This window comes from Labeo rohita, chromosome 23, assembly GCF_022985175.1.
Source record: "Labeo rohita strain BAU-BD-2019 chromosome 23, IGBB_LRoh.1.0, whole genome shotgun sequence".
NCBI classification, from domain to species: domain Eukaryota; kingdom Metazoa; phylum Chordata; class Actinopteri; order Cypriniformes; family Cyprinidae; genus Labeo; species Labeo rohita.
The window spans coordinates 3,523,525-3,548,014 of NC_066891.1; the positions used below are offsets into that span (position 1 = coordinate 3,523,525).

Genomic DNA, 24,490 nt, shown 5'->3' on the forward strand with positions numbered 1-24,490 from the left:
TATCAGAAGAGATCAACCATAGGATGATTTATACTCTTTAAACATGACTTGTTTTCCCCATAGCAAAAGAAAACTACAAAAAAAAGATCCCTTTAATATCCTGATTGTTGTTCCTAGATGGTGAAATTAAAGGGAGACTTTAACAGAAGTCTCCTGCTTCTCATATGGTTCTTCTGGAACAAACAAATGAGTAGAGATGCTCTTCTTCAAACTTTCGCTGAATCAAGGGCGTAGAATTTGTGCTGTTATGTTGTTGGTTTTACATAATTAAAATTGTGTAATTATTGTCTGACGAATATGCTAGTATAAAGAAATCTGTCTTTATTAATTATGAGTAAAGTCATGTTGGCCACCATAGCTATATGTCAAAATCAAACCTTCACCCTAGCTGTTTTGTGTTCATCTGCTTCTCCCATTTGCTCTTTTTACATTGACTGTCACTCTATGTAGACTAGTAATACAATCAGATGGAACAATAATTCAATGGTATGAGATGACTGGATGATTTTCTATGAATTCCTATTGAACTGTTACCAACTGAATTGCAGAGGTCAAACTTAAAATATAGTGAATTAAGCTACCGGGTGCGGAGGAACAAACCGATTCAATTGAGTGAGTCATTTACGATGGAACCGTTCCGATTGATTCAATACCAAACCATATGAAAAGAACCATTTATTTTCGAATTTCGACATCGCTTCTAATTATTTTAAAAAGCACGTAGTGATGGGTGAAAGGGAGCTTTTCAAAACTCTGAATCAGTTAACCATTGCGTTGCAAAATAAGCGTATCGTGAATCATTCGATTCAGATCAGGACTTCATTACGCATATGACGAATCATTTGAGCGGGTTCGCGAATCGTTTGTTTCATATTAATACTTCTGATCGAACGAGTTCGCGAATCATTTTGCAAATTGAAAGATTCGTGAACATTGATGGATCGCGAATCATCGTTTTTGAGATCGGGACTTTAGAACGGGATCGAATCTTTTGATTTGGATCCGAACATCGGACCGCGGATCGCGAATCATATGATTTAGATCTGGATTTCGGAGCGGACTCGCGAATCATTTGATTCAAATTCGGAGTTCGGAGCGCTTATTGCGAATCATTTGTTTCGGATCGAACGAGTTCGCGAATCATTTTGCGAATCGAAAGATTCGTGATACGAATGATGGTTCGCGAATCATTTCTGAGATCGGGACTTTAGAGCGGGTTCGCGAATCTTTTGATTTAGATCGGAACACCGGACCGCGGATCGCGAATCATTTGATTCAAATTCGGAGTTCGGAGCGGAGCGCGCAAATCATTTGAATCATTTGAGCGGGTTTGCGAATCGTTTGTTTCATATCTGAACTTCGGATCGAACGAGTTCGCGAATCATTTTGCGAATTGAAAGATTCGTGATACGATTGATGGTTTGCGAATCATTTTTGAGATCGGGACTTTAGAGCGGGTTCGCGAATCTTTTGATTTGGATCGGAACATCGGACCGCGGATCGCGAATCATATGATTTAGATCGGGAACATCGGAGCGAATCATTTGATTCAAATTCGGAGTTCGGAGCGCGGATTGCGAATCATTTGAGCGGGTTCGCGAATCGTTTGTTTCATATCAATACTTCTGATCGAACGAGTTCGCGAATCATTTTGCAAATTGAAAGATTCGTGATACGATTGATGGTTCGCGAATCGTTTTTGAGATCGGGACTTTAGAACGGGTTCGCGAATCTTTTGATTTGGATCCGAACATCGGACCGCGGATCGCGAATCATATGATTTAGATCGGGATTTCGGATCGGACTCGCGAATCATTTGATTCAAATTCGGAGTTCGGAGCGCTTATTGCGAATCATTTGTTTCATATCGAAACTTCAGATCGAACGAGTTCGCGAATCATTTTGCGAATTGAAAGATTCGTGATACGATTGATGGTTCGCGAATCATTTCTGAGTTCGGGACTTTAGAGCGGGTTCGCGAATCTTTTGATTTGGATCGGAACATCGGACCGCGGATTGCGAATCTTATGATTCAGATCGGGATTTTGGAGCGGATTCGCGAATCATTTGATTCAAATTCGGAGTTCGGAGCGCGAATAGCGAATCATTTGAGCGGGTTTGCGAATCGTTTGTTTCATGTCGAAAATTAGGATTGAACGAGTTCGCGAATCATTTTGCGAATTGAAAGATTCGTAATACGAATGATGAGCGGGTTCGCGAATCTTTTGATTTAGATCGGAACATCGGACCGCGGATCGCGAATCATTTGATTCAAATTCGGAGTTCGGAGCGCGAATTGCGAATCATTTGAGCGGGTTTGCGAATCGTTTGTTTCATGTCGAAAATTTTGATTGAGCGGATTCGCGAATCATTTTTCAAATTGAAAGTTCGGAGCGCGAATAGCGAATCATTTGAGCGGGTTCGCGAATCTTTTGATTTAGATTCGGTTTCGGATGAATCATTTGATTCAAATTCGGAGTTCGAACGCGCGAATTGCGAATCATTTGAGCGGGTTTGAAAATCGTTTGTTTCATGTCGAAAATTAGGATTGAACGAGTTCGCGAATCATTTTTTGAAAGATCGGGACTTTAGAGCGGGTTCGCGAATCTTTTGATTTAGATCGGAACATCGGACCGCGGATCGCGAATCTTATGATTCAGATCGGGATTTCGGGGCGAACAACGGACCGCGGATCATTTGATTCAAATTCGGAGTTTGGAGCGCGAATTGCAAATCATTTGAGCGGGTTCGCGAATCGTTTGTTTCATATCAAAACTTCGGATCGAACGAGTTCGCGAATCATTTTGCGAATTGAAAGATTCGTGATACGAATGATGGTTCGCGAATCATTTTTGAGATCGGATCGACTTTAGAGCAGGTTCGCGAATCTTTTGATTTTGATTGGAACATAGGACTGCGGATCGCGAATCATATGACTCAGATCGGGATTTTGGAGCGGAGTCGAGAATCATTTGATTCAAATTCGGAGCACGGATTGCGAATCGTTTGATTTAGATCGGGACTTTTGAACTAATCATTTTGTTCAAACTTCAAGAACTTCAAGTGCGGGTTTCGAATCTTTTAATTTAGATTGGAACTTCGGAGCGCGGATCGCAAATCATATGATTCAGATCAGGATTTGGCAGCGGACTCGTGAATCATTTGATTCAAATTCGGGATTCGGAGCGCGGGTCGCGAATTATTTGATTCAGATCGGAAGGTCGGACCGCTGATCGCGAATCATATGATTCAAATCGGGATTTCGGAGCGGACTCGCGAATCATTTAATTTAAATTCGGAGTTCGGGTACAAGTACACAAACACAAGAAAGTATACACGGATACAAGTCCTTAAGGAACTAACCATGGTTTTATTATGTGTAATAAACATGTTGGTGTATTGATCACCATTTGTATCACCACAGTTTTGCTACAAATGCCGCTAACTATGGTTAGTGTAGCAAAACCATGGTCTTGGAACAACATTTTTGTCAAAGAGACGTAAGGAACAAGCAAAAGAATTGGTGTGAAGCTTGAAATACATCATTTATGATTCATTTGCTTGGAAAGTTATGCAGTTGAGTCAGTTGTGAATCTAGACACAAACAGCAGACCTTGATGTTGAATGGTCATGTAACGGGCCGCCCTTCCTATCAGGCCGAGCCCCTGTCCCTTCATGCGGAAGCAGTTTGGAGTGGTTTGGTCTCCTCTGCAGAGCACCACCTCGGTGCCGCACCTGTACAGGTTAGTCTTTAGTTTAGCCCCGCCTCCGTCTGATCACGTGACCACTCAGACACACTCTCACTCTGTCTGATAAAAGCACTTTTAAGCTTCACTACAAAGCATCCCGATGCACGAAGACCACCCCCTCCACCACCATCCTGACTGAATTTCCACTGGCCTTCTTTTTTTTTTTTTTTTGTTTATTTGTATTTTAGCTTGGTCGAGCTGGTCAGAACTGTTCCTCTGTGCTGCACCTGGCTCTCGCTCACTACTAAAAATAAAATGCAATGTTATTTGCGGAGTGGCAGATGAGAAGCATGTAAAGGTTTCCTCAAGGATGTTAATCTGATGTTTCCTCCACTCATTTTCTTGTGTTTGTGTGTGTTTCTCTCAGCTGTATGCCATCTCTATGTGAGGTCTCCACCAATCGCAGCCTGGATAACCTGGACTGTCTGATGGGAGCGGATGAGGCCGGTCTGCAGCACTGGGATGTTGATGGGGGATTCGGTCAGCGCTGCTCTACACTGGGACGAGGGTCTAACATGAGCCAGGTCACAAACATTACAATTAATTTTAAATTATTGAAGTATCACTGCTATTATTTTTATTGATAATACTTAAGAGAATGTATACTTTTTAGTGTAATACACAATTAATTGGAGAGAGTGAATGTTGCCACCACATAGCAAGTCCTTAACGTCCTAGCAACTACACTACCTTCACAAAACTTAGAACACACACTGTAGTTACCACACCCTAGTAACCCCTAAACACCATAGTGAGCCCTAAAGCACTCTAGAAACAACATAGCAGCAGCAAAGCAAATCCTAGAAAACCCTAGTGGCGACATAGCTACTCCAGAACAACCTAGCAGCACATAGCAACACCATTGCAACTCCAGAACACCCTAGTATATACACAGCAACATAGTAGCAACCCCAGAACACACTAGTATCTGCATAGCAACACCATGGCAACCTCTAGAACACCCTAGCAACCCCTAAAACAACCTAGTTTCCAGATAGTAAAACTATAGCAACCCCTAGAACACCCTAGTGACCACATAGCAACACAATAGCAACCCCTAGAGCACCCTAAAATCCACATAGCAACTCCAGAACACCTTAGCAACCACATAGCAACCCCTAGAACAACCTAGTATCCAGAGAGCAACACCATAGCAACCCCTAGAACACTTTAAGGACCACACAGCAACTCCAGAACACTCTAGCAACCACGTAGCAACATAATTGCAACCCCAGAACACCCTAGTATCTACATAGCAACACAATAGGAACCCCTAGAACACTCTAGTATCCAGATAGCAACACCATAGCAACCCCTAGAACAACCTAGTGACCACGTAGCAACTCCAGAACACCATAGCAACCACATAGCAACACCATAGCAACCCCAGAACACCCTAGTACCCGCATAGCAACTCCAGAACACCCTAGCAACCACATAGCAACCCCTAGAACAACCTAGTGACCACGTAGCAACTCCAGAACACCATAGCAACCACATAGCAACACCATAGCAACCACAAAACACCCTAGTATCCACATAGAAACCCCAGAACACCTTGGAAACCCCATAGCAACCCCTAGAACAACCTAGTATCCAGATAGCAACACCATAGTAACTACATAGCAACCCCCAGAACACCCTAGTGACCACGTAGCGACTTCAGAACACCCTAGCAACCACATAGCAACCCCTAGAACAACCTAGTATCCAGATAGCAACACCACAGCAACTCTAGAACACCTTAGTATTCACATAGCAACATAATAGCAACTCCTAGAAAACCCTAGTGACCACATACCAACCACATAGCAACGCTCAGAACACCCTAGTATCCACATAGCAACACCATAGCAACCCCTAGAACACCCCAGTATCTACTTAGCAATACTATAGCACCCCAAAACACCCTAGTGACCACACATAGCAAATCCAGAACATTCTAGCATCACTATAACAACCCCCAGAACACCCTAGTATACACATAGCAATACTTTAAAAACCATGTAGCAACACCATAGCAACCACATACCAATGCCATAGCAACCCAAGAGCACCCTAGTGACCACGTAGCAACTCCAGAACACCATAGCAACTACATAGCAACACTCTATAAACCGCAGCAGACAGGCATCCTAGCAGAGTTTTTCTCTGGCACCGTCACTCACATTTTTTTCTTCAGATGTAAAAATCTCTTGTAAATGTGTGCGCACTGCATCACAGAGCAAACGCTGAAATGTGTCAGAGAGGTTTTGCTGTTTACTTGACCTCAGGAATGGAGTGTTCCAGATTAAAACGCTGTAAGACATCCTTAAGCTAGTTTAAGGAGTCGTGGAGGGTGGGAAATCAGTTGGAGGGCATGTTATCAGGACGAGATACTCAAGCGTTCGCTCCACTGATGGAGACATCAAGACTCGTCAAGCGAGATGAGGCTCTAAATGATTTCTAAAGAGGAAAGAGAATTGATTTTTTGGAGTTGTGTTGTACTCAGTGGGATAATGTGCTGTGGAAACGGATGGATGATTCATGGAGAAGTTTCTGAGACACTGTTGGATGCTGGGATCAAAGAGAAAAATGAGGACAGCAGCTAATTTGCAGCACTAATAAGTATTTACTTGGAAATTAGCTTGTGATTTTTCATTCAGTGAGCTCTTTTAAAAGTGCAGTTTGGTGTGTTTTTCTGTTTGTTTGTCTTTAATTGTCAGGTTTATCCTTGACAAACACACACAACCCTCTTATTCTGTTGTGTCTCTGTGAGAAGTGTCTCCTGCCGGATAAACAAACACAAACTCTCTCTCTACTCTGTACTCTTAGGCTTTAAGAGAGTGTGAACCGTGATTGTGTTTTGTTTGCAGGTTAGTTTAGAAAGACTTTAAGATTCAACTGAATCATTTTGGATTTAATAGACTCTCTGAGGCATTTTCTGCATTCTGCCTGATTGATTTGAAGCAAAACAAAACAAAGAGGAACATTATATTTGTGCAAAAGGGAATGCAAATACTTTTTCAAATTACTTGCATAGATATTAAAACAAGGCTTTTTTTTTTGCATTGTGACATTATTTATGTGACAACAATGTGCTTTGCTACCTTAAATTGTCATTACTGTAATGCAGACATTTTACTTTTGCATGTTTTAATGGGGATTCTCATCAGATTCAAAATAAAGACACTGTATTACAGAAAAATCATGTCGGATAAATAACATAAATGACATATCTTTAGTTTTTATCCACAATACAGTATTTTTAATATCATAAACATTAATATCACAGTACAAAATGTATTATTAGACCTAAAACATTACCTTTTTTTCTCTCTTTTTTCCATATATTGTATTATATTACAAATATTTGAAATATCATTTTAATTATTTTTTTCCTACAATTGTTCCAGTTGTAGAGGAAGTTTTTTATTTATTTATTTTTTTTAATTAGATTTTTTTTGTGAAAATTACAATTATTTTGTTACAATTGCAAGCATTTTCTTTTTCCCCTGAGAATAGAGTATTTTGTTATTTAAAAAAAATAATAAATAATAATAAACAATAATTCACAGTGCAAAACATATTAATAGACAACAAAATAAATTAGCGAAAATGTTTCTTTTTTTCTGTTCTATTCTATTCTATTACAAATATTTGAATATTATTTTAATTACTTTTTTTCTATAATTCTCCCAGTTGTATAGGACTTTTTTTTTTTAATGAGAATGTTTGGTGAAATATGGTCTAAATTACAATCATTTTCTTTTTTTTTCTTTTTTGTTATTTAAGAAAATATCATAAACAATAATGTTATGATGCAAAATATATTATTAGACAACAACTGAATTAACTTTTTTTTTTTAAAGAAAAATACATTTTCTTTTTTTATATTATATTATATTATATTATAAATATTTGAATATTATTTTTATTACGTGTTTTTTCTACAAGTCTCCCAGTTGTATAGGAGAATTTTTGGTGAAATATGGTCTAAGTTACAAGTATTTTCATTTTTTTCCACAATTTTTGTTATTTAAAAAAATGTCATAAGCAATAATGTCACGGTGCAAAACATATTATTAGACAAAAAAAAAAAAAACGAATTAACTTTTCTTTAAGAAAAATATTTTTTTAAATAATATATTACAAATATTTCAATATTATTTTAATTACATTTCTTCTACAATTTTCCTAGTTGTAGACAAGTTTTTTTGAATGATAATTTTTGGTGAAATATGGTTAAACTTACAAGTATTTTAATTGTTTCACAATTATAAAAATATCATAAACAATAATGTCACTGTGCAAAACATTATATGTAAAGTTTTTGTTTCTTTTCTTTAAGAAAAATACATTTTCTATTCTTTATATTATATTTTTAAAACAGGTTTAAATAATTTTTTTGATAGACTGATAGAAAACACTACATATAATATTTTTATTTATTCATTTATGACAATTTTCCCAGTTTCCCAGACAGTTTTTTGAGTGAATTTTTGAAATATGGTATAAATTACAAGCATTTTTATACCAATTTATACAAACAAACTCCTCATCCACAGACAAGGATTAGTAAAATTGTGAAAGGAATACATTTACATTTACATTTTTTTTCTTAATTTATGGCACATTTGTACTGACTGAATGGAAACCACTCAAGGAAACCTGCCATTTCCTCTTCATGTCCGCACGGCGATGCGTCAGTCCACCCTAAAGCGCCGGCCACATCTCTCCCCGTGCGAGGCGCGCTTGTGGGCGGGCAGCGGCCGTCTGCCCCGCCGACTTCGCACGGGACGTTTCAACCTGCACGTGTCCTTTCAGGTGGAGCAGGGCTACCGGGCCAGCGCAGCTTACAGCCAGTTGGAATCTCAGGCGGTGGAGGCCTTGGATCTGCCCACACCCACCTGCTTTCGCTCGCGGAGCCACAGTTACCTGCGTGCCATCCAGGCCGGATGCTCTCAAGACGACGATACGGGCTCTGTGGACTCCGATGAGACGCCACCTATAACCTCATCCATCAGCAGCTACAACAGCGCCACCAGTGAGTACAAAATCAAGAAAAAACTGTAATAGAAAGCAAAAAATATGGTGCAGCACAACTATTTTTAACACTGATAATAATCAGAAATGTTTCTTGAGCAGCACATCAGCATATTAGAATGATTTCTGAAGGATCATGTGACACTGAACCCTGGAGCAATGATGCTGAAAATTCAGCTTTGATCACAGGAATAAATTACGTCTTAAAATATATTCACATAGAAAATAGTTGTTTTAAATCGTAATAATTTTTCATCATTTTACTGTTTTTACAATATTTTTAATGAAACAAATGATTCATATATGTTGTCATTTTTGGTTTATGACTGTGCATTTAAAGTAATGATGCCGACTGCTTCGAATACAAAATTTGACCTGGCTGTCAAGTATCACAGGGATCGAGCTGAATTTGCACATGCAGAAACGAAACTGTTGATAAAGTAGACAAAGTCCACGACAGGCAATATAATAACATCCTGATAAGCACAGGTCTTGTGAACTTTTCACTGATCATGATGTGATTTTATTGCCTCCAGTGGTGATGTCAGTGCAATCAAATGGGCCTTGTTTTTCTTTCTCAGACCTTAGCGTGAAGTCGGATCTCTTTTGCTTTGAGAGGCTGGCATGTGGGCAAGTCCAGACAGATGATCTGGAATCATGGTGTGAGGGTAAAAACAGCCGCTAGACCATGACGACTGTCTCATGATGATACTCTTAAAGGGATAGTGCACCTGAAAATGTAAATTCTCTAATTTACTCACACATTTAATCTTAAAAGGCTTATATGGAAGCCTTTGAAAGAAAGAATTGCTAGATCTCAGCTCAGAAATGAAATTCTGTGAAAAGAATTTCTGTGAAAAGAATTGCAAGATGTAAACTCTGAAATTTGAGATAAAGTAGACTTGTGAGATGTAAACTCAAAAACCTGTGCAGAAAAATTGTGAGATGTAAACTCAGAAATCTGAGAAAAAATTAAACTGTGAGATGTAAACTTAGAAATCTATAGAAAAAAATTCAAAGATGTAAACTCAGAAATCCGAGAAAAAATTTAATCAGGGATGTAAACTTAGAAGTCTGAAAAAAAAAATTGATAGATGTCAGCTCAGAAATCTGAGAAAAAATAGAATTGCGAAATGTAAATTTAGATAACTGCAGAATAATAGAATTGTGAGATGTAAACTCATAAAACTGTAAGAAATAAAATTGTGAGATGTAATCTCAGAAATCTTTGAAAAAACAGAATTACGAGATAATCTCAGGAATCAGTGAAAAAATAGAATTGTGAGATGTAAACTCAGAAATTCTGAGAAAAAATAGAATTATGACGTCAACTCAGAAATCTGAGAAAAATAGAATTTCAAATATAAACTGTGAAAAGATATAATTGCATGATATAAACTCAGAAATTGAGTGATATAATTGCATGATATAAATTAAAAAAAAAGAATTGTGAGATGTAAACTGAAAAATCTGTGGATAAAAAAGAATTGCGAGATGTAAAATCTGTGAAAAAAAAATACAATTTCAAAGATGTAAACTCAGAAATCTGAGAAAAATGGAATTTTAAAGATGTAAACTCAGAAATATGCGGGAAAAAACTCAGATGTAAACTGAATTTGTGAAAAGATAGAATTGCAGGATGTAAACTCAGATATCTGAGAAAAAATTGAATTGCGAGATGTAAACTCAGAAGTCTTTTAAAAAAAGAATTGTTAGATGTCAACTCAGAAATCGGAGAAAAAAATAGAATTGCGAGATGTAAACTCAGAACTCTGTGGAAAAAATAGAATTGTGAGATGTCAACTCAGAAATCTGAGAAAAAAATAGAATTGCGAGATGTAAACTCAGAACTCTGTGGAAAAAATAGAATTGTGAGATGTAATCTCAGGAATCAGTGAAAAAAAAAATTGCGAGATATAAACTCTGAATTCAAAGGGGGAAAAGCCAGAGTTATGAGTAAAAATCTCAGAATTGCAAGTAAAAAATATGAATTGGGACATGAGAAAAAAATGTAGAATAGCGAGACATAAACTTAAAATACCGTAAAAAAAAATGTAATTACAAGATATACACTCATAGATCTGAGGAAAAAACTGAACTGTGAGATGTAACTCAGAATACAAAGAAAAAAGTCAGCACTGTGAGATGTAAACTCTGAAATCTGAGAAAAAAAATTGAATTGCGAAATACAAACTCAAAATACAAACATGGGTTTATAACTTGCAATTCTGAGGAAAAAAGTCAGAACTGATGTTAACTTTTTTTATTGTAGTTAAGACAAACTCACAATACTGAGGAAAAGATTAGAATTGTGAGATGTGAACTTGCAGCTGAGGGAAAATTATGAATTGTGAGATTTAGAACTTGCAGTTCTGAAGAGAAAAATCAGAATTGATGTAAAATCGCAATTATGTTTTTTGTTTTATGGCAGAATCAAGCTTCTGTACAGGATCCATTATCCTACTGCAGTCATAATGTTCATAACGTCTCAAATGGCCACTGCCAAGTGTGTCACAGCAAGATGTCTCTCTCTGTCTGTCACACACATACACAAAATCTTCCGACCTACATTAGTACTGGTGGTGTCCTGCGGAGATGAATCCTTCAGCTTAACGGCTAATGTTTCTCGTCCCATCATGACCGACTCTGGCAAAACTTCCACCGCAAATTAAACCTCATCTTAGCCGGTTTTCAGAGGAATTAACCGACATCAAGCAGATTAGTTTGGCACAGCGCTTAATAAACCAGCAGCCAGTGGACCGTCTGATTTAGCAGTTGATCTGCTTTATTTGAATTGCATTTTACTGTATTTTGATAGGTCTTATAATTTAATCTAGTCTTATCTAATTTAACATGAAAGGCGGACATAGTCCAGACTGATTCATTCTGATTCAACATTCCCATAATTTCATGTCGATCTTGAGAAGTTTTGGAAAGGCAGACCACCTGTGTAAGTACAAAGCAGAGTTGTACACTCAGAATAGCAAATAATGAAATCTAGTCTATTTTTGGAGAGGAATCTGGCTAATGCTATTTAGTTTAGGTAGCAAGCTGTCAAGAAAAACAAACCTTGGCCATCTGTTTACCACTTCTGCACTTCTCCTGCGTTAATAAACCTGTGCTATTTTTGCCTGCTCCATGGCTATATAAGGAATACCATACTACTCTCTTACTCATATAGTACGTATATTGTGTAAACGTTAGCAATATCAAAATTAGCACGTTAACGCAGACAGTTAATTTTTCCAACACTGTTTTGCGTCTCTGAGCAACATGACAGTGTTTTGTTCCTGAATGAATCAACCGTTTAAATGATTCGGTTCAATTGCAACGACTCACTTATTAACAGTAACTTGCTGCCACCTACTGATGGTTTTAATTTCACATTTAAAGTATCTTTTTATTTTCTTAAACAATTTCAAACATCGGTTTTCAGCGTTTTAAAATATCAAAACATTATTTATGCATTTGTAACTGCAGGTTAAAGCATCCCATGTCCCTCTGAGCTGCATTAAAAAGTAGGTAAATACATCTAAATGCCACTTCAGATGCAGCTTTGTGTTTCCTCTGAAATGCAAAGATGAATTTTATTGATACCGAATTTGATTTAAAAGATGATGCACACATTTAAAAGTATTGGAAAAGATTTATTTCTATCACTGCTGTGACCTGACCACACAGAATATGAAGAATATCAGAAACTTTAGGAGTCAGCCGTCCAGCACAATAACACTCGTCAAAATATCATCTAATTATCGTTATCGATAAAATCCCAGAAAATATCGATATATCTTTTTTTGTAAAATTCGCACACCCCTAAGTAGTATATTGCACATTTTTCAGTGTTTTCATGATGGCGCCCTCAATCGGCCATATTGGCGGCACTGGATGAAACTCACATATTTTGCTAATTATTGCTGCTGAAAATGTTCAATTATTGTCACGTTTTGAGCTGCACTAATCCGTCGGACCGGGAAAAACATTTAGAGTACTATAGACTGCCAAAAGTTATAACCAATCAAGGAGACAAGTGCAAAAAAAACTAAGGAACAGAAAGCTTTTGGTTGACCAAACTAAACCAGGATTTCCAGGGCAAGAATCTTGACAACATTCGAGTTTGTTCTTATCATTTCTGGTCAGGTAGGTTAAATATTAGGCTAATATCTTAAGTAATACTACTTGTACATATTTATACCACCTATTAACTTTAGTTTGTCAAACTATTGCACCCTTTTCTGCTTACTATGTTCTTCTCTATATGATTTATTAGCTTCCACATGTTTATTTCTGTGGTTTAGACAGCATAAATTAGCAGAACAACTATTCTGTAGTACATTAACTGTGGAATGCTGTTGTTTACATCTGAGTATCACCAATATGGCCGCTGGCCATATCATGACGTAAGTGCAAACCCTCTATAATAAGCCATTTCAGTAATATTTAGTCATTTTACTGAATAATTTCGCTACTTTTGCAAGGCTTGGATTTATCTAATTAAAATAAATAAATAAAGCCCTTTGAGATGTATAATACAAAAATGTATAATAAAAAAAAAAATTTTTTTTTAAAGTTTTAATAGAGTTTTGGTTTGTTTTCAGACGCAGAAAGCGTTGCCAGATACTGCTTCATTTTGATAGCCCAACAGATCCCATAAGATGTTACAAAGCAATTAACGTTGTAATCTAGTATTACACTTTGGAACTAGATGAGTAAAGTTTGAGAACAAACTTCAAGTTGGCTTGAGAAAGCCTAGCCTGAAAGTTTGAAGCAGTTGTAATAGTATGAAAGCAGCTAGCATGATTTAACACGTTGTTAACATGTTTTAGCATGATTAGCTTATTGCTTGTATTTTTATAGGCTGATTACAATGTTATTAGCATGTCGTTATCATAATTTGCAAGTTACTAGAATGTTGTTAGCATGATTAGCCTGATTAGCATGTTGATAGCATGTTTCGCACATGATTAGCATGTTACTAGCATGTTTCTAACATGGCTAACATGTTACTAGCTTGTTGTTAACATGTTTCTAGCATGATTAGCAAAGTTGCTAGCATGTTTCTAGCATGATTAGCATGTCACTAGCATGTTTCTGGCATGATTAACAAGTTGCTAATATGTTTCTGGCACGATTAGCAAGTTATTAGCATTATGTTAGCATGATTAGCATGTTACTAGCATGTTGCTATCATGTTTCTAACATGATTAACAAGTTACTAACATGTTGTTAGCATGTTTCTAGTATGATTAGCATGTAACTAGCATGTTGCTAGCATGATTAGCATGTTACTAGCATGTTGTTAGCATGTTTCTAGTATGATTAGCATGCAACTAGCACGTTGCTAGCATGGTTTGCACCTTACTAGCATGTTGTTAGCATGTTTCTAGTATGATTAGCATGTAACTAGCACGTTGCTAACATGATTAGCAAGTTACTAGCATGCTGCAAGCTGATTAGCATATTTCTAACATGATTAGCATGTTACTAACATTTTGTTAACATGTTTCTAACATAATTAGCATGTTGCTAGCATGTTTCTGGCATGAGTAACAAGTTGCTAATATGTTTCTGGTATGATTAGCAAGTTATTAGCATGATGTTAGCATGATTAGCATGTTACTAGTGTGTTGCTAGCATGTTTCTAACATGATTAGCAAGTTACTAACATGTTGTTAGCATGTTTCTAGTATGAATAGCATGTAACTAGCACGTTGCTAGCATGTTTACCAAGTTACTAGCACATTACTAGCATGTTGCTAGCATGATTATCATGTTACTAGCATGTTGCTAACATGATTAGCAAGTTACTAGCATGCTGCAAGCTGTATAGCATGTTTTTAACATGATTAGCATGTTACTAGAATTTTGTTAGCATGTTTCTAACATGATTAGCATGTTACTAGCATGTTGTTAGCATGATTAGCAGATCACTAACATGTTGCTAACATGATTTAGATAGCTAGATAGATTAGAAATATTAGAGTGGAAGCTTAAATGAGTCTAAATGGATTAGAAATAGTACATAGAAGGGAAGCTTGATTGAGGCTCAATGGATTCTGGGAGTTTAGATTTGAATTTTGTCAGTTGGAGTTTGAATAGTGTTGCTCATTTGAACATTCCGTCAATGTAAGTCTGTGCGATTTTTGGTGGTTTTGACAGTCTGGTTTACGGAAACTGTAAGCCGGATCAGTTAGAAAAGATAGAGCTCAGAATAATAATAATAATAATAATCTTAAATAGTAGATCAGTAAATTGGCTTTCTCAAGCCAACTTAATTTACTCACGACATTTAATTGAAAAATGCGGGGCTTTTTTAACGCTCCTCGTCTGGCGGCTTTCCGCGGTCATGTGATTGAGCCACAGCTCTGAGGAGAAAGAGAACGCGCGCGCAAGCGGGGATTCTGTGTGACGCACAAACACCGATTCTGATTCGACCGCGTCAAGCTCGTACGCCCCGCCCACCGACCAATGAGAGCGCAGCGAGTGAACGCTTCGAGCGCGACTCTCTCCAATCCCGCGTCCTGAAAGCGGATTACCGGATCGGTTCTTTTTCCTCGACTCCTCGAGACGTGGATGTTGGGATCCGTTGAACGGAAAGATATCATAGCGGGTTGGTTCGGAAGCAACACAGAAACAAAAAGAACCCTCTCGGTGGATCATTTAATCGTGTTCTTTCAGTTTTACGTGACGGGATGGAAGTACGCCGTCGAGGCTGATCGCTTCACACAACAGAGGAAGAGGAAAAGGTGTGTGGATTTTTGTACGCGGGCACGCGTGCGGGAACGAGCGAGCGAACACGCGCACAGCGCCTCGAGACGGGTCGCATGTGCTGGTTTTGGCATGTGCTCGGGGTCAGAGGAAGTCACGAACGACACATCCAATGATTAGCGAGACTTAGCATCAGAAATGCATTTCCGTTGGTCGTTTTTATATTTGATTTAGTGTTATTTTGATTGCATTTAGCAGGTTAGCTCACGCTAGCATGTTGTTGTGGCTTCTGGAGGTGTGTTTGTGTTGATGCATCTGTCTAGACAGGCAAAGCATGACAGCATTTCCTACCTGAACGTGACAGCTTGCACTTTTTTACCCAAACCCCTTGTTTTAGAGCATTGCATGCGTTTGGATCTACACTACACGTGTGAGATCTGAATCCAATCACACAAAGGCCGGTTTCTGTGCACTGTGTTTTGAATCAGGTCAAATGCTATTGTTTGCATTGCAAAGTCAGGGAGTGATAACATAACATTAGAAGAGTGCATGCATTGTTCTTTCTGCCCTGGCTCGTGCTGAATATGCAAAAGATGCAGGATTCATATCTAAACCCAAATATAAGTTACTATCATCAATGCATTTATGTTTGAAAAGTTTGATTATACACAAACTAGCTTGTGCTACTTCCAGCAGACTGTTTCTCTTCTTGGTAAACACTTGCTGTGCTTTGGAGAGAAGATGTGCACTTAATCTAAAAACACGTCCTAATAAGGATTACAAGTCTGAATGTGATGGAAAGGACGGGCTCTGTCTGTGTAGTGTGGTCTGTTACACGTCTTTGCGTTTATGGCTTGTATGGACCAAGGGCAGATTTATCATTTAGTTGTGACGACAGCTAAGATACTCAAAGTCGTAGAGAGGTCAGACTGGCTCTTTAAACCAATTTCACTCAAATAATATTAGAAATTTGAAGTAAAACTAGGTTTATTTTCTTAATGGGATCTGGTGCTTTTATTCGTTAAACCATGTAAAAACCTGATGTATGTAATATTAGTCAATAGTTTTTCTTTAAACAGTTTAAACCAAAATATAAAGGAGAACAATAAATGTGTTTTTTCCCTAAATATTACACTAGCAGTCAAAAGTTTTTGAACAGTAAGGTTTTTAATGTTTTTGTAAAAGAAGTCTCTTCTGCTCACCAAGCTTCATTTATTTGATCCAATATGCATGAAAAAAACAGTAAAATTTTGAAATGCTTTTACTATTTAAAATAACTCTTTTCTATTTTAATTTATTTTAAAGTGTAATTTATTCCTGTGATTTCAGAGCTGAATTTTCAGGATTGTTACTCCAGTCTTGAGTGTCACATGATTCTTCAGAAATCATTGTAATATGCTGATTGGCTGTTCAGCAAACATTTTTTTTTATTATTATTGTCAATATCTAAACCAGGATTCTTTGAATAGAAGGATCTGAAGATCAGCTTTTATCTGAAATAAAAAGCTTTTGTATCATACCCTATACCATTCAAAAGCTATTTATTTATTTCAGATTAATATTGTTCGTTTATACTTTCTATTCATCAAAGAAACCTGAAAAAATTCTACTCAGCTGTTTTCAACATAATAAATGTTTTTTGAGCATCAAATGAGACTATTATAATGATTTCTGAAGGACCATGTGACTGGAGTAATGATGCTAAAAATTCAGTTTTGAAATCACAGGAATAAATTAAATTTCAAAATAAACTCAAATAGAAAACCATTATTTTAAATGGTAAAATTATTTCAGAATTTTACTGTTTGTACTGTACTTTGGATCAAATAAATGCAGGCTTGGTGAGCAGAGGAGACTAAGAAAAATATTTTGACTCGTAGTGTATATTAATACGTGGTATGATTTAGTGAGAACCTGGAGGAAATAAACAGTTTTTGTTTTAATCAGAGGCCCAAGCTAACCAAAAATATACAGTTTGGTGCAGATGTTGGTATTTATATGACCAAAAAGATGGAATTCTGATAGCTTGTAGGTGTGAGTCAGTGAGATCTTTATAATAGCATAGCAGATATTTACATTAAATGCATAGAAACCTCTTTTCACTTCACACTATATATACCATAATATGTTTTAGTAGGGCCATATTGATATGCATGGCTATATGTTTGGCTTTATCAAAACATGTAATGCAACGCAGTACAAAGATGAACTAAAGCCGCTTTTCCACTATCAGGCCGAACGGTTCTTAGAACAGTCAGGTACGGTTCCAGTTGTGTTTATTTTATTTTTTTGCGCCAAGAGTTGTCCTTTTTTTCCGTTATTTAACGAAGTAGTCCAAACAGAAATATCTGATCATCATCTATATCGCTGTTTACATTACAATTGCGTTACCAAGGCAACAACTGACGCATTTGTATTTACATTCCAAAGAGTTCCATTTTATCCGCACCACAGTGGAAAATGAAACCATATCCGTGCTGACTGGCCCGGATCGGCACGGAATGGAACGGTTAAGCGAAGAGAATGGTTCGGCCCGATAGTGGAAAAGCGGCTAAATAAATATTCCTCAAAAGCTTGTTTCTCATATTTGAGACTCTCATTTGACTGTGATTTTGCCAAAAAATGATGAGGATAATCAGGTAAAAATTCTGCAAAAATCCTGTCATCAGTTGGCTTAACAATTCATGTTTCAAATGTGATACAGTAGCTTTATAGGGTTAAAGTGTTTGTGGCAAACCTAGTTGTTGATTTCCAACATGCTTTAAATCATTTACTCACCTTTATGTTCTTCTAAACCTGTATGCTTTTATTTTTCCATTGCAGCAAAAAAATAGTTTGCGTTCTCATGCATTAAACAACATCTATCAGGCTTTAAGGAACATTTATTTGTTCATCTCTCAATTGTCCATTGTATTGCATTGCATTATATGTTTTACAGTTCCAGAGCTTTGATCATAAATCTAATCTTTGCAATAAAATGTCTGATAAGCTCCAAAAAGCATCATAAAAACTAGTCCATGTTGACTCATGTTGTGTGTTTCACATCTTCTGTAGTCATATGATGGCTTTTTTAAAGATACAATGTCGTATGAATTGAGTTGCGTAAAGATACGTCAGAGTTTCTCCTTTTGTGTTTCACACCAGCCACAGTGCCTCGGTCTGGTCGTATTTTGCTGCATGTCCTCTGTGTGTTCACAGAAAGGCCATGTGAGGTTTGGCCGGGGCCCCGGGGCAGAGCGACTGGCTCTAATGCCGTTAATCTGGATCTGAGCCGCCCCGTAGAGACACAACTGTGTCATAAACTCATCTCACACTCAGTGCAAAGTACCAGACGTTAAGAGCAAACTCTACTGTGTTTTATTCACGACTGTTGAAGTTCCAGAGGGACGTCGAGATGTGATTAATTCTGTGTTGCTTTGAGATTTGTTCTCACTATAAAAGTGTTTAATTAAATTGCTGCTACATCTCAGAGAAGCCAAGCTGAAGTCAGTTGCTCAATAGCTGTCAGCAGGAATAATTAGCCGTTGCACTTTTGTTAGTGTGGTTTTTATTGTTTTCCTTAAAGGAATAGTTCACCTAAAAATGAAAGTCGTTTCACTCTTAGGTCATCCAAGATGTAAATGAGTTTGTTTCCTTATCAGAACAGATTTGCACTTGTTCACCAAAGGATCCTCTGTAGTGAATGGGTGCCGTCAGAATGAGAGTCCGAACAGCTGATAAAAACATCACAATAATCCAACAAGTCCACTGCAGTCCATGAGTTAATGTCTTGTGAAGCCAAAATATGCATGTTTGCATGAAACAAATCCATCAAGACATTTTTAAACTATAAACTGACACTTCTCATTCAAATGAGAAGTGATGTTAAAAACAACCTAATGATGGATTTGTTTCTTACAAACATGCAAGTTTTTACTTCACAAGACATTAATTGATGGACTGGAGTGGACTTGTTGGATTATTGTGATGTTTTTATCAGATGACGGCACCCGTGATTTTGACTCTCTTGTGTTTAAATTGGCTCCTTGTTGTCAAATCTTCCCCACGTCATCTGTATTGGCAATCAAATGGTCATAGACTGCTGTGTAGCATCTGTCCTGGCACCAAACTGGGAGCGCATCGCTCAGCGCACAATGCCAGCGAGCCGTGCCAGAGAGAGGAAACAGATTTATTCAATATTGTCTGTGAGACCCACAGTCCCGCGTCGGACTTGTCCTGGCACTGAGTCCTCTATACAGCACGGCCAAGACAGAGGATAATTGTTCGTGAACAGTTCTACCTCTTCAGGGAGGGCAGATATGAGCCCTGATCGTGCGGTTAAATGAGTCTTTGTGCTTGTTTGAAAAAGTGTTGACTAAATGTGATATTTTAGACCAACTCTGTTGGCCAAAGTTGAGAGAACTCATATCGAATTGATATGTCATATTTTTCAGTTCAGTGATTTCAGTTATATTTATATATAAGATCACCAAGGCTGCATGTATTTGATCTGAAAATACAGTAAAAACAGTAAAATTGTGAAATATTATTACAGTTCAAAATAGCTGTTTTCTATGTGAATATATAGTAAAATGTAATTTATTGCTGTGATCAAAGCTGTATTTTTAGCATCATTACTCCAGTCTTCAGTGTCACATGATCCTTCAGAAACCATTTTAATATGCTGATTTGCTGCCCAAGAAACATTTATTAGGATTTTAAGTGCATAGTGCTGAAACCTTATTGTAGTTGTTAGAATGGCCAAGGATCTGCAATCTCTGTGTAAAACTGATTGGGCAGAGCAAACCGTCGTAGAGACTTGAAACTTGGAGGAATGGTAGTATTCCACCTACAACAGGGGTGCTCAACCCTGTTCCTGGAGATCTGCCTTCGTGCAGAGTTCAGCTCCAACCCTGATCAAAGACACCTGAACCAACTAATTAGGATCTGAAGGAGCACTTGATATTTACAGACAGCTGTGTTTGATCACGGTTGGAGCTAAACTCTGCAGGAAGGTAGATCTCCAGGAACAGGGTTGGGCACCCCTGGCGTCACCAAGGCTCGCCCCAATTGGCCTGACGGGGGCCCTACAATGGTCAAAAGTATGAAATCGCTCAGAACTCCTAAAATGTCATTTCAGGTATTTTGCATTTTTTGAAAAACCTGCTTTTGCGAACTTGTCCTAGGTTTTTCATCTGATCGGAATCAAACCAGTGCAGGTAGATTCTCGGGAGAGTGAATATCAATAATTGTCAACAAAAATCTGAACTTTCGACTCACCGTCACAAATGGACATCATAATGTTCGAAAGGGGCAGGGCTGCCTTTACTTTGGTTATAACTTCTGACCAGAATGAGATATCTTTGCCAAACTCTCAACAAATCTAAGGTCACATTAAAAAAGCAGAGCTTGGTCACTTGGTGGCACTATAAGAGGGAAAAACCATAAAAACGGCTATAACTACGCAACCGGTTGTCCTGTCGACATGAAAATCAGCTTGCACAGTCTTGGTCCAAAGTGCCACAAGTGGCTACAAGGACATTTGTGTATCTCAAAAAACATGGTCGGCATTGGCCGATGAATTTTGAGCACCCATTAGACAAACTTAATGGAGGTTGATCTCAGTGAAACTCAGTGGGCCTGTTTGACTCACGGCCCCAAAGGCTGTGAGAAATTTGAAAGAAATCGGCCAATGGGGGGCAATATCTGATTTCTCAAGGGTGTAAACGTTTCTATGTTGCATAGTTTTTCACACATATGCACGATATTTGTAATATACGATAGACCTTGTTTTAAACAACTTTGCCTCTAGAACCACTGCTGTCGATCAAACAATGAATTATATGGTTGAGAAAATGTTAAAAAAAACTACTTTTGTGAACTGTGTCCTAGGTTTTTTTTGCAGTGTAGTTCTCTGGACTATCTAGGTCAATAATTATCAAAATATATATATATATATATATATGGAAATTTACCCTTTGGGAAGCTATAATGGGGTCTTTTTTAGAAAAGGAGCCTGTCCAAATATACCCAAAAGCCTATAAAGCCTAAAGAAAAACCCTAAATTTCACAAAACCTGGTTTCATGCAAAGTTTTAGGGAGCTTGGACCACAGCTGGTAAATTACCTAGATTGTCCAAAAATGCTTTTTTAATGATTGATTTAGGTGGTTACAGGCTTGCTAATTAATATATAATGTCTTTTTCATATGTGCTTAAATGCCTTAAAGCGGTTAAACCCTGTTAATTGCTGCTTGCAGCTATATTTATTTTCAGTGTTAAAAACAGTTGTGCTGCATGTTTTATGGAAACTGTGACACATTTTTTTCAGATTTTTTTGATGAACAAAGTTCAAAAGAACAGCATTTATTTTAAGTAGAAATATTTTATTAAATTCTGAATGTCTTTACTTTTGATGAATTTAATGCATCTTTCCAAATACAAGTATTAATTTTACACTATATGTGAACCTAGACCACAAAAACAGTCATAAGTTAAATTTTTTGGGACTGAGATTTATACATCAGCTGAAAAAAAAAAAAAAAAAAAAAAAAAGCTTTCCACTGATGTATGGTTTGTTAGGACAGAACAATATAGATACAACTATTTGAGAATGTGTAATCTGAGGGTGCCAAAAAATCAAAATATTAAGAAAAAAAAACGCTTTTAAAGTTGTCCAAATTAAGATGTTAGAAATGCAGATTACTAATCAAAATTTTTTAAAAAGTTTTAATGTTTATGGTAGTATTTATTTATTTATTTATTTTTTAAGATTTGTTTTTTTGGCCTTTTTAGCCTTTATTATGATAGGACAGATCAGAATAGACAGGAAACGATGTGGGAGAGAGATAGGGGGTGGGATCAGGAAAGGTCCTCGAGTCGGGATTCGAGCACGGGATGCCCGTAGTGCAGCGGTATGTATGTCGGTGCATTGCCCACAAGGCTATCGCGCCGACTATGGTAGGAAATTTACAAAATATCTTCATGGAACGTGGTCTTTACTTAAAGGGGTGCTATTATGCTTTTTCACTTTTTGAATTTTAGTCAGTGTGTGGTGCGTATCTTTGGGCATAAAATGCCAAATCTCAAAGTCCATTCCAAAGGGAGATATTTTGTTTTTAAAAAAACTTTTTCCAAGAACGACTCTTTTGGACTACAGCATGTTTGTTTTCCACATGCAATGTTGTCACAACATGGTCCATTAGAATATCATTAAATAAAATCCCACCTACGGAAATTTGAATTATTGGGGGATGTGTAGGGACGAGATGGGGAATTAGCCTAACTTTAGCGATGCAGCATCGAGAGCCGCTTCAACGAGCCCCAGTGCGGTGGGTATAAACACAAGGATTGACTAGAGCATTCACTATTAATCTAGCTTGCGCTAACTGCTTTGACAAGGGTTGTGGCTGTACTGAAACACCGTCTAAGTTGTTCGCCAATCGCAACGCACTGGAACACCAATCATAACACTTTTTTTTTTTTTTTTTTTTTTTTTTTTGGAAGATGGCCTTCATTAAACCCAGAATTAATTGCGCTATTTGGGCCCGGGTGGGAGAAAGGTATTGTAATAATATAAATTGTTAAAAGTAATGCTTTTTTCGAACCACCGATCATGAAAGCATGTTCTAGTACACACCAAAATAAAATCAAGACTTTGAAAAAGAGCATAATAGGACCCCTTTAATATCCTAATGATTTTTGGCATAAAAGAAAAATTGATGATTTTGACCCATACAGTGAATTTTTGGCTATTGCTACAAATATACCTGTGCTACTGTGGTCCAGGGTCAGATATTTAAAAAAATACAATAATAAAAAAAAGTGTATATATACTTTAGAATTATACTATAGATTTTTTTTTAATTGTTATTTTGTCTTGTTTTTATTTCATATTATGAAGCTGTTTTTGCACTGATGTGCACTGGCTATGTCTATATAATTTCCTAATAATATAGCATAATTTCCAGCAAAAATAGCTGCACAATGATAAAAAATGATTCACACGGTGGAATAGATTTTGGTCTTGCCGCCTACTTGTACGCTTTCAAAGTAGCTTCTCCTACACTGTTCAGCAGGCTAATAATACACCGCTGAGCGTTATCATCGGGCTTCGTGACAAAACCCAGACTCTCGTCAGCAGATTTCAGCCCATGTTTTGTGGGCGACACATTCCTGACGCAGTCTGCCGTCGGCCGGCATGAGAGGAATGCTGTCCAGATTTGAGTATGTAAATGCCTGGCTTTGTCTCATCTCTTCCTGTTGCTCCCAAGCAGGGGCTGCTGGGAAAAAAACATGTGAAGAGACTTTGTATTGGGGTTGTGTGAACGTTCTGACTGTCCGTCTTCCTGTGTTTTTCAGTCTCCACGTGTACGGCCGTGTGTAAGAAGAATCCTCCACCTATTCCTCCTCGCACCACCTCCAAACCCTACATCGCGGTGACGGTCCAGAGCAGCACCGAATCGGCCCAGGACACGTACCTGGACAGCCAGGACCAGCGCAGCGAGGTCAACAGCCAATCAGGACGCAGCAACTCCTCCGACAGCATCGCCAGCTCTCGGACAGGAAGTCTGGTGAAGGGCGCCAAGCGGCCACCCATCCTGCCCCCTATCCCCGCCCCGCGGGAACCCGTCCCCCTGCCCAGTGCTAGAGTGACCACGCCTCCTCCCGCCATCGTCCCGCCCTCTCCCGCCCCGGACACTAAAAACGAGCCAGTGAGCCTCACTGTGGCACCTGAAGAACCGCAAGCCCTGCCCAAGAGAAAACTCTCATCCATTGGCATTCAGGTGTGTGTGTGACCATTTATGATGTTGTCATTATGCTTTTATGCTATTGGATAGTGTATTGGGTATCAGGTAATTAGACCTCACTCCCATTGGTAGTCATTTGCTCAAGCTTTAACTCAGCTTTGTTGCTTCTCCAGTAGTTACTCATTTGGAGTCAAAGCAACTTCTTGTTTGATTTGTTGAAAAATCGTCAGTTTGAGCGCTGTTTTAGAAATATAAGGTTTTTTTGTTACGTGTAAGATATA

At 37.8% G+C, this 24,490-nt stretch overlaps 1 protein-coding gene across 3 annotated transcripts in view; it reads left to right on the top strand.

The window, feature by feature from the left end:
• dlgap4a (discs, large (Drosophila) homolog-associated protein 4a) overlaps nucleotides 1-24,490 on the top strand; it is a 190,207-nt gene that overhangs the window by 152,502 nt on the left and 13,215 nt on the right. For all 3 annotated transcript variants that reach the window (XM_051095940.1, XM_051095939.1, XM_051095941.1), the window contains 3 exons: nucleotides 4,117-4,273; nucleotides 8,556-8,775; nucleotides 23,821-24,245. In XM_051095940.1, the coding sequence (XP_050951897.1) occupies nucleotides 4,117-4,273; nucleotides 8,556-8,775; nucleotides 23,821-24,245 (802 nt within the window). The remainder of the gene's footprint in view (nucleotides 1-4,116; nucleotides 4,274-8,555; nucleotides 8,776-23,820; nucleotides 24,246-24,490) is intronic.